General features: G+C 52.8%; 1 protein-coding gene across 2 annotated transcripts in view; it reads left to right on the top strand.

The window, feature by feature from the left end:
* Positions 1-15,795, top strand: part of IFFO2 (intermediate filament family orphan 2) — a 63,393-nt gene that overhangs the window by 37,822 nt on the left and 9,776 nt on the right. The window contains exons 4-7 of one of the 2 annotated variants that reach the window (XM_075328383.1): positions 2,529-2,669; positions 3,006-3,154; positions 14,740-14,860; positions 14,974-15,063. In XM_075328383.1, the coding sequence (XP_075184498.1) occupies positions 2,529-2,669; positions 3,006-3,154; positions 14,740-14,860; positions 14,974-15,063 (501 nt within the window). The remainder of the gene's footprint in view (positions 1-2,528; positions 2,670-3,005; positions 3,155-14,739; positions 14,861-14,973; positions 15,064-15,795) is intronic. The other variant, XM_075328384.1, reaches the window with a different exon arrangement.

Here is a 15,795-nt window from a genome sequence, read left to right as displayed (position 1 = left end):
TGCAGGACTCCCCATCCGACCAGCACTGGTAATGAATGAGTTACTTGTCCGGTTATCCCAATGGCTCTATTGTCTCCGGATCCCACGCTTCCTCCTCTTCTTACCTGTGTGATATTTGTGGAGTCATCCGTGGCTCAGACACGTGGCCGGTGTGGGGAGAAAGACACTAAATAAATCCCCAGATGCGTTCCTTCTCACGACATGTAGGGGAACACTTGATTTCCATCTTCCATTCTTCTCTAGTCCCAACCAAAGCTGCAGTTACACCCATCCTACCAGAAACCACCAAATAAACCCACAGAAGCCGCCACCAATGCAATGCATTCTGGGTGTGATCCCACCCTGCTCACACAGCTGAGGGTCTGTTACTAGGTAATTAGTATTTTTTCCAGGACTTATCAGATGCAACCTCCAGCTCCCCCCTAGACGCAGCTCCATACTTCGTGCGGCCCCCCCTATTCTCGAGCTGCAGGATCCTTGCACAACGTATGGAACATGGCTGTTTTGGTGCCCGTTGGCCCCCTGATCCATGGGGTGACAGATTCCTAATATTGATTTCCATCCTAAAGAAAAGTCCTCAGTGTTAATCTGGCAGCCCCGGCCTTTAGCCCATTATAGGATATATACCGCCGGCACGGATGTGACCAGATGCCCGGGTATTTGGCGAGTGTAGAAGCTTCGTGTATCCATAATGGGCCGTTACTTTATCGCAGGGTTATATAGGTGTTGGTGGGATGGGCGCCGGGTCTTGTTGGTCGGTGGGACGGGCGCCAGGTCCTGTCGGTCGGTGGGACAGGGGTTGGGTCTTGTTGGTCGGTGGGACGGGCGCCGGGTCTTGTTGGTCAGTGGGATGGGTGCCAGGTCCTGTCGGTCGGTGGGACAGGGGTTGGGTCTTGTTGGTCGGTGGGACGGGCGCCGGGTCTTGTTGGTCGGTGGGATGGGTGCCAGGTCCTGTCGGTCGGTGGGACAGGGGTTGGGTCTTGTTGGTAGGTGGGACGGGCGCCAGGTCCTGTTGGTCGGTGGGACAAGGGTTGGGTCTTGTTGGTCGGTGGGATGGGCGCCGGGTCTTGTTGGTCAGTGGGACGGGCGCCAGGTCCTGTCGGTCGGTGGGACGGGTCGGTCGGTGGGACGGGTTTGGTCTTGTTGGTCGGTGGGACAGGGGTTGGGTCTTGTTGGTAGGTGGGACGGGCGCCAGGTCCTGTCAGTCGGTGGGACAGGGGTTGGGTCTTGTTGGTCGGTGGGATGGGCGCCGGGTCTTGTTGGTCGGTGGGACGGGCGCCAGGTCCTGTCGGTCGGTGGGACAGGGGTTGGGTCTTGTTGGTCGGTGGGACGGGCGCCAGGTCCTGTCGGTCGGTGGGACAGGGGTTGGGTCTTGTTGGTCGGTGGGACGGGCGCCGGGTCTTGTTGGTCGGTGGGATGGGTGCCAGGTCCTGTCGGTCGGTGGGACAGGGGTTGGGTCTTGTTGGTAGGTGGGACAGGGGTTGGGTCTTGTTGGTAGGTGGGACGGGCGCCAGGTCCTGTCGGTCGGTGGGACAGGGGTTGGGTCTTGTTGGTAGGTGGGACAGGGGTTGGGTCTTGTTGGTAGGTGGGACGGGCGCCAGGTCCTGTCGGTCGGTGGGACAGGGGTTGGGTCTTGTTGGTAGGTGGGACGGGCGCCGGGTCCTGTCAGTCGGTGGGACGGGCGCCGGGTTGGGCGGAAGCAAGCAATGAAGCGGTGGCACTCACCGGTGATGATGAATCTTTACAAGTGGATGGGTAGATTTGAGTCGCGTACATGCCTGTAGAAATGCAGCCTCACGCAAAACAGTCGTCCGTATGTGACCTGCACCTACACACCCATTTGTAAAGCTTCATTATCATCACCGGTGAGTGCCACCGCTTCGTTGCTTTCTCCTGAACAATGGTATATTAGCGGCATGAGGTGGAGCCGGGCGGAGGATCTGTAGACTCTTCTGTCCATAATTCTTCATGCTGAGGGATAGTCTTGTAATCACTAATGGTCGGTGAGCGCCTGATCCTGGGAGCAGACTGACGGCGGATGGAGGTGGTTGGAATCCGTGCGTCTGTGGACACTTTACCTGTTGTTATTGCCCAAACACCAAAGACGCTTTGTATCCCAGCCGCAGGCGTCCCATTATATGTGTCCCAGAAACGCCCGCAATAATAAGGCCGCGCAAGTGAAGCCGGGCCGGAGCGGTAGTCGCTTCGTTCAGTGGAGCCTCCGGAGCAGGCGATCCCGTTCTATGATGATGTCTTAGGTGTTATCAGTGCTTCGATATTGATGGCCCTCTGTGATTAGTGGGGGTCCCACCGATCTTATATCGAAGCCTTTTCCTATCTTCTTTAAGATCCCACAATGCACTGCCATCTGGTAACTGGAACCTAGCAGAATTGTGAATGCAGCTCTGAATGTGAATTCTACACAATGAGTGAATGGTGGTGGTGATTGGTGGTCTGGGGTAAACCTTGGGGGAGATGTTTATGATGCCGTTCTTACTAGAGAAGATAATGTACAATGTCCCCCGCAGCCGATGACTGATCTCGACTCAAAGATCCAGGAAAAAGCCATGAAGGTGGACATGGATATCTGCCGGCGGATTGATATTACTGCCAAGCTGTGTGATGTAGCACAGCAGCGCAATTCTGAAGACGTATCCAAGATGTTTCAGGTGACCGGCTCTCCTCCTCTCTCCCCGATCTTCTTCTCATGCGGCCGCTCATAGTCTTCTGGTCTGTGGTGGTGGTGGATGGACGCCTCTTCTGTAGGCTCTGTAGTAGGGCTTCTTCTGGTGGTCTCTCTCGGGTAGCGGGGGTCCCGGCAGGCAGGGCTTTGCTTCTTCTCATGCTTCCTTGCTGTATCCCGCATGCGGAGCCCGGGCTGAATGCTGGCGGCCCACCCTGCAGCTTCATGCATTATTCGGCTTCACTGGTACGTGTGTTGGGGGGTCTCCACACCGAGGTCCCGCCATATTAACCGTGAGCTGCCAAATTCTCTATCCCTTCAGGTGGGAACAGTGTCTAAGAAGAAGGAGCGGAAGCTGACGTCAGAGGAGGACATCTCCGAGCAGGAGGGGGACGCCGGACGCTTCTCGGACGAGGAAGTCAGCTGTTCCCTCAATATCACCGATGAGATGAAGCGGATGTTCAACCAGCTGTGAGTCCTCTGTCATCGATGGGGGTTTATATGTGTCCAGAATTAATCCCTACAGTCCCCTTCCATGGTCATTCTGGGGGTCCCAACTATCGAGCCCTCACGTGGGCTTCTAATAGTGAGAAATCCTTGTATTAGGGGGCAGCGGCTCAGGAGCAAAAAATGCAAAAAGCAAAGATTTCCAGAATAGCAGCTAATCCCCAGATAGTAATCAGATCCGCAGCCATGAGAGCCGTCCTCTATCCTCTGCATTCCCACATTACTCAGCCATGAGAGCCGTCCTCTATCCTCTGCATTCCCACATTACTCAGCCATGAGAGCCGTCCTCTATCCTCTGCATTCCCGTATTACTCAGCCATGAGAGCCGTCCTCTATCCTCTGCATTCCCGTATTACTTAGCCATGAGAGCCGTCCTCTATCCTCTGCATTCCCACATTACTCAGCCATGAGAGCCGTCCTCTATCCTCTGCATTCCCGTATTACTCAGCCATGAGAGCCGTCCTCTATCCTCTGCATTCCCACATTACTCAGCCATGAGAGCCGTCCTCTATCCTCTGCATTCCCACATTACTCAGCCATGAGAGCCGTCCTCTATCCTCTGCATTCCCGTATTACTCAGCCATGAGAGCCGTCCTCCATCCTCTGCATTCCCACATTACTCAGCCATGAGAGCCGTCCTCTATCCTCTGCATTCCCGTATTACTCAGCCATGAGAGCCGTCCTCTATCCTCTGCATTCCCGTATTACTCAGCCATGAGAGCCGTCCTCTATCCTCTGCATTCCCACATTACTCAGCCATGAGAGCCGTCCTCCATCCTCTGCATTCCCACATTACTCAGCCATGAGAGCCGTCCTCTATCCTCTGCATTCCCACATTACTCAGCCATGAGAGCCGTCCTCTATCCTCTGCATTCCCACATTACTCAGCCATGAGAGCCGTCCTCTATCCTCTGCATTCCCGTATTACTCAGCCATGAGAGCCGTCCTCTATCCTCTGCATTCCCGTATTACTCAGCCATGAGAGCCGTCCTCTATCCTCTGCATTCCCACATTACTCAGCCATGAGAGCCGTCCTCTATCCTCTGCATTCCCACATTACTCAGCCATGAGAGCCGTCCTCTATCCTCTGCATTCCCACATTACTCAGCCATGAGAGCCGTCCTCTATCCTCTGCATTCCCACATTACTCAGCCATGAGAGCCGTCCTCTATCCTCTGCATTCCCACATTACTCAGCCATGAGAGCCGTCCTCTATCCTCTGCATTCCCGTATTACTCAGCCATGAGAGCCGTCCTCTATCCTCTGCATTCCCGTATTACTTAGCCATGAGAGCCGTCCTCTATCCTCTGCATTCCCGTATTACTTAGCCATGAGAGCCGTCCTCTATCCTCTGCATTCCCGTATTACTTAGCCATGAGAGCCGTCCTCTATCCTCTGCATTCCCGTATTACTCAGCCATGAGAGCCGTCCTCTATCCTCTGCATTCCCGTATTACTCAGCCATGAGAGCCGTCCTCTATCCTCTGCATTCCCGTATTACTCAGCCATGAGAGCCGTCCTCTATCCTCTGCATTTCCGTATTACTTAGCCATGAGAGCCGTCCTCTATCCTCTGCATTTCCGTATTACTTAGCCATGAGAGCCGTCCTCTATCCTCTGCATTCCCACATTACTCAGCCATGAGAGCCGTCCTCTATCCTCTGCATTCCTGTATTACTCAGCCATGAGAGCCGTCCTCTATCCTCTGCATTCCTGTATTACTCAGCCATGAGAGCCGTCCTCTATCCTCTGCATTCCCGTATTACTCAGCCATGAAAGCCGTCCTCTATCCTCTGCATTCCCGTATTACTCAGCCATGAGAGCCGTCCTCTATCCTCTGCATTCCCGTATTACTTAGCCATGAGAGCCGTCCTCTATCCTCTGCATTCTCGTATTACTCAGCCATGAGAGCCGTCCTCTATCCTCTGCATTCCCGTATTACTCAGCCATGAGAGCCGTCCTCTATCCTCTGCATTCCCGTATTACTCAGCCATGAGAGCCGTCCTCTATCCTCTGCATTCCCGTATTACTTAGCCATGAGAGCCGTCCTCTATCCTCTGCATTCCCACATTACTCAGCCATGAGAGCCGTCCTCTATCCTCTGCATTCCCACATTACTCAGCCATGAGAGCCGTCCTCCATTCTCTGCATTCCCGTATTACTCAGCCATGAGAGCCGTCCTCTATCCTCTGCATTCCCGTATTACTTAGCCACGAGAGCCGTCCTCTATCCTCTGCATTCCCACATTACTCAGCCATGAGAGCCGTCCTCTATCCTCTGCATTCCCACATTACTCAGCCATGAGAGCCGTCCTCCATTCTCTGCATTCCCGTATTACTCAGCCATGAGAGCCGTCCTCTATCCTCTGCATTCCCGTATTACTTAGCCATGAGAGCCGTCCTCTATCCTCTGCATTCCCACATTACTCAGCCATGAGAGCCGTCCTTTATCCTCTGCATTCCCACATTACTCAGCCATGAGAGCCGTCCTCCATTCTCTGCATTCCCGTATTACTCAGCCATGAGAGCCGTCCTCTATCCTCTGCATTCCCACATTACTCAGCCATGAGAGCCGTCCTCCATTCTCTGCATTCCCGTATTACTCAGCCATGAGAGCCGTCCTCCATCCTCTGCATTTCCGTATTACTTAGCCATGAGAGCCGTCCTCTATCCTCTGCATTCCCACATTACTCAGCCATGAGAGCCGTCCTCTATCCTCTGCATTCCTGTATTACTCAGCCATGAGAGCCGTCCTCTATCCTCTGCATTCCCGTATTACTCAGCCATGAGAGCCGTCCTCTATCCTCTGCATTCCCGTATTACTCAGCCATGAGAGCCGTCCTCTATCCTCTGCATTCCCGTATTACTCAGCCATGAGAGCCGTCCTCTATCCTCTGCATTCCCGTATTACTTAGCCATGAGAGCCGTCCTCTATCCTCTGCATTCTCGTATTACTCAGCCATGAGAGCCGTCCTCTATCCTCTGCATTCCCGTATTACTCAGCCATGAGAGCCGTCCTCTATCCTCTGCATTCCCGTATTACTCAGCCATGAGAGCCGTCCTCTATCCTCTGCATTCCCGTATTACTTAGCCATGAGAGCCGTCCTCTATCCTCTGCATTCCCACATTACTCAGCCATGAGAGCCGTCCTCTATCCTCTGCATTCCCACATTACTCAGCCATGAGAGCCGTCCTCCATTCTCTGCATTCCCGTATTACTCAGCCATGAGAGCCGTCCTCTATCCTCTGCATTCCCGTATTACTTAGCCATGAGAGCCGTCCTCTATCCTCTGCATTCCCACATTACTCAGCCATGAGAGCCGTCCTCTATCCTCTGCATTCCCACATTACTCAACCATGAGAGCCGTCCTCCATTCTCTGCATTCCCGTATTACTCAGCCATGAGAGCCGTCCTCTATCCTCTGCATTCCCGTATTACTTAGCCATGAGAGCCGTCCTCTATCCTCTGCATTCCCACATTACTCAGCCATGAGAGCCGTCCTCTATCCTCTGCATTCCCACATTACTCAGCCATGAGAGCCGTCCTCCATTCTCTGCATTCCCGTATTACTCAGCCATGAGAGCCGTCCTCTATCCTCTGCATTCCCACATTACTCAGCCATGAGAGCCGTCCTCCATTCTCTGCATTCCCGTATTACTCAGCCATGAGAGCCGTCCTCCAGTCTCTGCATTCCCGTATTACTCAGCCATGAGAGCCGTCCTCCATCCTCTGCATTCCCGTATTACTCAGCCATGAGAGCCGTCCTCCATCCTCTGCATTCCCACAGTACCCAGCGCCGCGTCCTGCGATTAGTGCAATTCCACACTGTCCGACTGTGGGAAAAGGATGTGACCGGTGGCTGTCCTCGAGGTCCAGAGGGGAGGAGGCATCTAAGGAGAATGCTGAGCAAGCGGGAGGACAACTTAAAATACCCCTGCCCCAATATGTCTGACGGGTTTATTTATGTATCATGGTTAAATCGTCCGAGGTGAAGACTGCTGGTCAGACCTCCGCAAACCACGATCTGCATCCACGGGGGTCCACACACGGCCCCACAGCAGATTGTGTGACATCATGTGACGTCAGTGTAGCAGTGCAGGAAAAATGAGATCACACTGTAACGACCCCTCTGCTGTGTGAGGAGACATACGCAGGCGTTCCTCTGATCACACTGTAACGACCCCTCTGCTGTGTGAGGACACATACGCAGGCGTTCCTCTGATCACACTGTAACGACCCCTCTGCTGTGTGAGGACACATACGCAGGCGTTCCTCTGATCACACTGTAACGACCCCTCTGCTGTGTGAGGAGACATACGCAGGCGTTCCTCTGATCACACTGTAACGACTCCTCTGCTGTGTGAGGACACATACGCAGGCGTTCCTCTGATCACACTGTAACGACCCGTCTGCTGTGTGAGGACACATACGTAGGCATTCCTCTGATCACACTGTAACGACCCCTCTGCTGTGTGAGGACACATACGCAGGCGTTCCTCTGATCACACTGTAACGACCCCTCTGCTGTGTGAGGACACATATGCAGGCGTTCCTCTGATCACAGTGTAACGACCCCTCTGCTGTGAGAGGACACATACGCAGGCGTTCCTCTGATCACACTGTAACGACCCCTCTGCTGTGTGAGGACACATATGCAGGCGTTCCTCTGATCACAGTGTAACGACCCCTCTGCTGTGTGAGGACACTTACGCAGGCGTTCCTCTGATCACACTGTAACGACCCCTCTGCTGTGTGAGGACACATACGCAGGCGTTCCTCTGATCACACTGTAACGACCCCTCTGCTGTGTGAGGAGACATACGCAGGCGTTCCTCTGATCACACTGTAACGACCCCTCTGCTGTGTGAGGACACATACGCAGGCGTTCCTCTGATCACACTGTAACGACCCCTCTGCTGTGTGAGGACACATACGCAGGCGTTCCTCTGATCACAGTGTAACGACCCCTCTGCTGTGTGAGGACACATACGCAGGCGTTCCTCTGATCACAGTGTAACGACCCCTCTGCTGTGTGAGGAGACATACGCAGGCGTTCCTCTGATCACACTGTAACGACCCCTCTGCTGTGTGAGGACACATACGCAGGCGTTCCTCTGATCACACTGTAACGACCCCTCTGCTGTGTGAGGACACATACGCAGGCGTTCCTCTGATCACACTGTAACGACCCCTCTGCTGTGTGAGGACACATACGCAGGCGTTCCTCTGATCACACTGTAACGACCCCTCTGCTGTGTGAGGACACATGCGCAGGCGTTCCTCTGATCACACTGTAACGACCCCTCTGCTGTGTGAGGACACATACGCAGGCGTTCCTCTGATCACACTGTAACGACCCCTCTGCTGTGTGAGGACACATACGCAGGCGTTCCTCTGATCACACTGTAACGACCCCTCTGCTGTGTGAGGAGACATACGCAGGCGTTCCTCTGATCACACTGTAACGACCCCCTCTGCTGTGTGAGGACACATACGCAGGCGTTCCTCTGATCACACTGTAACGACCCCTCTGCTGTGTGAGGACACATACGCAGGCGTTCCTGTGATCACACTGTAACGACCCCTCTGCTGTGTGAGGACACATACGCAGGCGTTCCTCTGATCACACTGTAACGACCCCCTCTGCTGTGTGAGGACACATACGCAGGCGTTCCTCTGATCACACTGTAACGACCCCTCTGCTGTGTGAGGAGACATACGCAGGCGTTCCTCTGATCACACTGTAACGACCCCCTCTGCTGTGTGAGGACACATACGCAGGCGTTCCTCTGATCACACTGTAACGACCCCTCTGCTGTGTGAGGACACATACGCAGGCGTTCCTCTGATCACACTGTAACGACCCCTCTGCTGTGTGAGGACACATACGCAGGCGTTCCTCTGATCACACTGTAACGACCCCTCTGCTGTGTGAGGACACATACGCAGGCGTTCCTCTGATCACACTGTAACGACCCCTCTGCTGTGTGAGGACACATGCGCAGGCGTTCCTCTGATCACACTGTAACGACCCCTCTGCTGTGTGAGGACACATACGCAGGCGTTCCTCTGATCACACTGTAACGACCCCCTCTGCTGTGTGAGGACACATACGCAGGCGTTCCTCTGATCACACTGTAACGACCCCTCTGCTGTGTGAGGAGACATACGCAGGCGTTCCTCTGATCACACTGTAACGACCCCCTCTGCTGTGTGAGGACACATACGCAGGCGTTCCTCTGATCACACTGTAACGACCCCTCTGCTGTGTGAGGACACATACGCAGGCGTTCCTCTGATCACACTGTAACGACCCCTCTGCTGTGTGAGGACACATACGCAGGCGTTCCTCTGATCACACTGTAACGACCCCTCTGCTGTGTGAGGACACATACGCAGGCGTTCCTCTGATCACACTGTAACGACCCCTCTGCTGTGTGAGGAGACATATGCAGGCGTTCCTCTGATCACACTGTAACGACCCCTCTGCTGTGAGAGGACACATACGCAGGCGTTCCTCTGATCACACTGTAACGACCCCTCTGCTGTGTGAGGACACATACGCAGGCGTTCCTCTGATCACACTGTAACGACCCCTCTGCTGTGTGAGGACACATACGCAGGCGTTCCTCTGATCACACTGTAACGACCCCTCTGCTGTGTGAGGACACATACGCAGGCGTTCCTCTGATCACACTGTAACGACCCCTCTGCTGTGTGAGGACACATACGCAGGCGTTCCTCTGATCACACTAGTTACAAGAGAGAAAGTTTTGGTACTGTGTTAGCCAGTTACAATTCTGTAGTTGTGATACCTTTTAATGGCTAACTAATATAAATGATGTTACAGAGCAGCTTTGGAGACATCTCAGTCCCTTCCTCGGGCATGGTATGACAAAGTATCTGAAGAAACACAAATATATACATAAACAGGGCAGAGGCGATATAATAAAAGGACATTTAAATAAACAAACACTGAGCTAGAGAGGGAATCCTTAATTAGCTTTGATTAGTGGTGTGAAAGGTTTATTGTCCATGTATCCATGTAAAGCTGGGTTTACACACTGAGACTTTCTAGCGATCCAACCTGCGATCTCAACCTGGCCGGGATCGCTACAAAGTCTCTGGTGAGCTGTCAAACAGGCAGACCTGGCCAACGACCTAACAGCGATCCGGACCTGCAGAGCGACTAGCTGGTCGTTGGGGACGTGTCAAAAAAGCAGGTGAACTTCACCCGACTTCATTTAATGCCGCGCGGCTCTGTCTGTGTGCCGTATAAATAAATAATTAAAAAATCCGGCGTGCGGTCCCCCCCTATTTTAATACCAGCCAGATAAAGCCATACGGCTGCAGGCTGGTATTCTCAGGATGGGGAGCTCCACGTTATGGGGAGCCCCCCAGCCTAACAATATCAGCCAGCAGCCGCCCAGAATTGCCGCATACATTAGATGCGACAGTTCTGGGACTGTACCCGGCTCTTCCCGATTTGCCCTGGTGCGTTGGCAAATCGGGGTAATAAGGAGTTATTGGCAGCCAATAGCTGCCACTAAATCCTAGATTAATCATGTTAGGCGTCTATGAGACACCCTCCATGATTAATCTGTAAATAACAGTAAATAAACACACACACACCTGAAAAAATCCTTTATTAGAAATTAAAAACACAAACACATTCCCTCATTACCAATTTATTACCCACAACAAAGCCCTCCTTGTCCGGCGTAATCCACAGTCCTCCAGCGTCGCATCCAGCTCTGCTGCATGCAGGTGACAGGAGCTGCAGAATACACCGCCGCTCCTGTCACCTGCACGCAGCTAATGAAGAGAGCCGTGTGATCAGCTGTCACTGAGGTTACCTGGATCCAGCGGTGGATGCAGCGGTGGCCGCGGGTAACCTCAGTGACAGCTCAGCTGATCGCGCTACTCACCTCATTTGCTGCGTGGAGCTGACCGGAGCGGCGGTGAGTAGCGCGATCAGCTGAGCTGTCACTGAGGTTACCCGCGGCCACCGCTGGATCCAGGTAACATCAGTGACAGCTCAGCTGATCGCGCGGCTGTCTTCATTAGCTGCGTGCAGGTGACAGGAGCGGCGGTGTCTTCTGCTGCTCCTGTCACCTGCATGCAGCAGAGCTGGATGCGACGCTGGAGGACCGTGGATTACGCCAGACAAGGAGGGCTTTGTTGTGGGTAATAAATTGGTAATGAGGGAATTTGTTAGTGTTTTTTATTTCTAATAAAGGATTTTTCGGGTGTGTGTGTTTTTTAACTGTAATTTACAGATTAATCATGGAAGGAATCTCGGGGAGACGCCTGACATGATTAATCTAGGACTTATTGGCAGCTATGGGCTGCCAATAACTCCTTATTACCCCGATTTGCCAACGCACCAGGGCAAATCGGGAAGAGCCGGGTACAGTCCCAGAACTGTCGCATCTAATGTATGCGGCAATTCTGGGCGGCTGCTGGCTGATATTGTTAGGCTGGGGGGCTCCCCATAACGTGGAGCTCCCCATCCTGAGAATACCAGCCTGCAGCCGTATGGCTTTATCTGGCTGGTATTAAAATTGGGGGGGACCTCACGCCGGATTTTTTAATTATTTATTTATTTTACTGCACAGTAAAGACACGCCCACCGGCTGCTGTGATTGGGTGCAGTGACACAGCTGTCACTCAGCGTGTGGGCGTGTCTCACTGCAACCAATCATATTTGCCGGTGGGCGGGGAAAAGCAGGGAATACGAGATTGTTTAATGAGCGGCCGGCTTTTTCAAAAAAGGAAAAGCCGCCGGAGCAGTGTGAACGCCGTGCAGCGCCGGTGATCGGGGATCGGTGAGTATGAGAGAGGGGGGGACACTTCAGTCACTCGGGGGATTAGCGGTCACCGGTGAATCCTTCACCGGTGACCGCTAATCAGGACGCTACACAGACAGAGCCGCGGAGTCGCTGGAAAGTCCCCTTTACACACTGAAACTTGCTAGCGATGCATGCTGCACAGCGGGAAACAAAGGACCTAGGAATGGTCCTGAACGATTTGTAGCGATCACAACTTCACAGCAGGGGCCAGGTCGCTGATAGGTTTCACACACTGCAATGTCGCTGGGGAGGTCGCTGTAACGTCACAAAACCGGTGACGTTACAGCGATGTCGTTTGCGATGTTGCAGTGTGTAAACCCAGCTTAAGATCAGAGGCCTGTGCCCTCAGTTTCTGTAGTGGGTCAAAAATCCTCCTGACAGGTTGAGTCCTGTGTACACAGAGTTAAACATTTTAATGAATTTGTACTCCCAGACCCTTCGATGGTTTTGTGATCTGAAGTTGCCTTTTAATATGACGACTTTAATGGGGTTTATTAAAAGGCAACTTCAGATCACAAAATCATCGAAGGGTCTGGGAGTACAAATTCATTAAAATGTTTAACTCTGTGGACACAGGACTCAACCTGTCAGGAGGATTTAGGACCACTACAAAATGTGAGGAGTCTGTTCCAGAGACTGCTAGGGCACCAGGCCTCTGATCCTACATGGATATTGGGACAATAAACCTTTCACACCACTAATCAAAGCTAATTAAGGATTCACTCTCTAAGCTCAGTGTTTGTTTATTTAAATGTCTTTTATTATGCATCCCTCTGCTCTGTTGGTGCATATATTTGTGTTTCTTCAGATACTTTGTCATACCATGCCTCATGAAGGGACCGGAGATGTCTCGAAAGCTTCTCTGTAACACACAACTACAAAATTGTAACTTTGTTTCTCTCACTGAGAACAATCATCTGAATACACTGTAACGACTCCTCTGCTGTGTGAAGTGACATACGCAGGCGTTACTGTGTGCGTCTCTCTACATGACTCCTCTGATCACACTGTAACGACCCCTCTGCTGTGAGAGGACACATACGCAGGCATTACTCTGATCACACTGTAACGACCCCTCTGCTGTGAGTGGACACATACGCAGGTGTTACTGTGTGCGTCTCTCTACATGACTCCTCTGATCACACTGTAACGACCCCTCTGCTGTGTGAGGACACATACGCAGGCATTACTGTGTGCGTCTCTCTACATAACTCCTCTGATCACACTGTAACGACCCCTCTGCTGTGTGAGGACACATACGCAGGCATTACTGTGTGCGTCTCTCTACATGACTCCTCTGATCACACTGTAACGACCCCTCTGCTGTGTGAGGACACATACGCAGGCGTTCCTCTGATCACACTGTAACGACCCCTCTGCTGTGAGAGGACACATACGCAGGCGTTCCTCTGATCACACTGTAACGACCCCTCTGCTGTGAGAGGACACATACGCAGGCGTTCCTCTGATCACACTGTAACGACCCCTCTGCTGTGTGAGGACACATACGCAGGCGTTCCTCTGATCACACTGTAACGACCCCTCTGCTGTGAGAGGACACATACGCAGGCGTTCCTCTGATCACACTGTAACGACCCCTCTGCTGTGAGAGGACACATACGCAGGCGTTCCTCTGATCACACTGTAACGACCCCTCTGCTGTGAGAGGACACATACGCAGGCGTTCCTCTGATCACACTGTAACGACCCCTCTGCTGTGAGAGGACACATACACAGGCGTTCCTCTGATCACACTGTAACGACCCCTCTGCTGTGTGAGGACACATACGCAGGCGTTCCTCTGATCACACTGTAACGACCCCTCTGCTGTGAGAGGACACATGCGCAGGCGTTCCTCTGATCACAGTGTAACGACCCCTCTGCTGTGTGAGGAGACATACGCAGGCGTTCCTCTGATCACACTGTAACGACCCCTCTGCTGTGAGAGGACACATACGCAGGCGTTCCTCTGATCACACTGTAACGACCCCTCTGCTGTGAGAGGACACATACGCAGGCGTTCCTCTGATCACACTGTAACGACCCCTCTGCTGTGAGAGGACACATACGCAGGCGTTCCTCTGATCACACTGTAACGACCCCTCTGCTGTGTGAGGACACATACGCAGGCGTTCCTCTGATCACACTGTAACGACCCCTCTGCTGTGAGAGGACGCATACGCAGGCGTTCCTCTGATCACACTGTAACGACCCCTCTGCTGTGAGAGGACACATACGCAGGCGTTCCTCTGATCACACTGTAACGACCCCTCTGCTGTGTGAGGAGACATACGCAGGCGTTCCTCTGATCACACTGTAACGACCCCTCTGCTGTGTGAGGACACATACGCAGGCGTTCCTCTGATCACACTGTAACGACCCCTCTGCTGTGTGAGGAGACATACGCAGGCGTTCCTCTGATCACACTGTAACGACCCCTCTGCTGTGTGAGGACACATACGCAGGCGTTGCTGTGATGTGGATGTTTCCTCGCTGGTGTCATCACATTCCGGACTCCTCTGTGTCACTTCCCACCCAGGACACATGAATCCCTCGGCTATTTCTCGTTCAGATTCCTCCATTCTTGCGCAGGTTCAGTGTTATAGCGCCACCCGGTGGCCGGCTCTGGCGCAGGCAGAGGGCCACGTTTTCCACCTTGCTGTACGGGATCCTTTATTCTGCTCCGTTGTCTCCCACAGGCGGGAGACGTACGACTTTGACGATGATTGTGACAGTCTGACCTGGGAGGAAAACGAAGATACGTTGTTACTGTGGGAAGATTTCACCAACTGTAACCCGTCCATCGAGGTCCAGGGAGAGGTCAGTACACAGTGTGCTGGCAGAGCGCTGCTGCGGCCCCCGTCACATTTCCCAGTTACTCTCCGCACGCTGGTAACGGCCATTAATCTCAGACTGTCCATCTTCTTTTACAGGAGGAAAGTTTGGGCAATTTGATCCAAGAGACGGAAACTTTTCTGAAGACGAGAGACAAAGAATATCAGGAAACCATCGACCAGATCGAGGTACGAGGACGGCCGGGTTTAATTGTACCCCATCTCCTGGGGGGGGCACAGATAGTATCCAGTAATGGCCGCTCTCTGTAGCCTCTGGGGTCACCATGCAGGATACCCCTACATTGGCTACCTGTGACGTGGCCTTCACTTCATTATCGATCTGTTTACGACCAATGGCGGACGTGGCACGTCATGAGCAGGTGTCATTGTGTGAAAACGCACAGTGACAGCTCTGTGCTGACAGCGATGGCTGACAGCCGACCGGCACGGGAAGAGGTGCGGGGACCCATTTTTGGCGATCCTTGATCTCCGATTGCTGTGATCGGTCAATCTGAAATATCAACTCATCCTGCACGATCACCGGCGGAGCGAGCGGACAGCCGATGTTCAGCAGTAACAGCCAGGGACGGGATCGATTAACCCTTTAGATGCCGGGATTGGTAGCAATCACAGCATTTAGGAGGTTGTGAGAGGGAGGGGGCTCCCATATGCACCCCTGCAACAAAATCACGGGGAGCCTATGATTGTTATGACACCTAGGAGTAAATAAAAATGACCTCCTGGTGTGTCAGGTATGGTGGCCTGTTAGACTAAGCCATTGGCAGGGTCTAACAGGCGTTCCGTCAGTATAATTTGATACGTCTGATGCATTATAGTACATGTCTATTGCAATGCATGAGACCAGTGATCGAAATAATAAGTTAGTACCATAAAGGGACTAAGTAAAAAAAAAAAAAAAAA

The sequence above is a fragment of the Anomaloglossus baeobatrachus genome, chromosome 11 (genome assembly GCF_048569485.1).
Source record: "Anomaloglossus baeobatrachus isolate aAnoBae1 chromosome 11, aAnoBae1.hap1, whole genome shotgun sequence".
Taxonomy (NCBI): domain Eukaryota; kingdom Metazoa; phylum Chordata; class Amphibia; order Anura; family Aromobatidae; genus Anomaloglossus; species Anomaloglossus baeobatrachus.
This window is presented reverse-complemented; position numbering and strand designations above follow the sequence as displayed.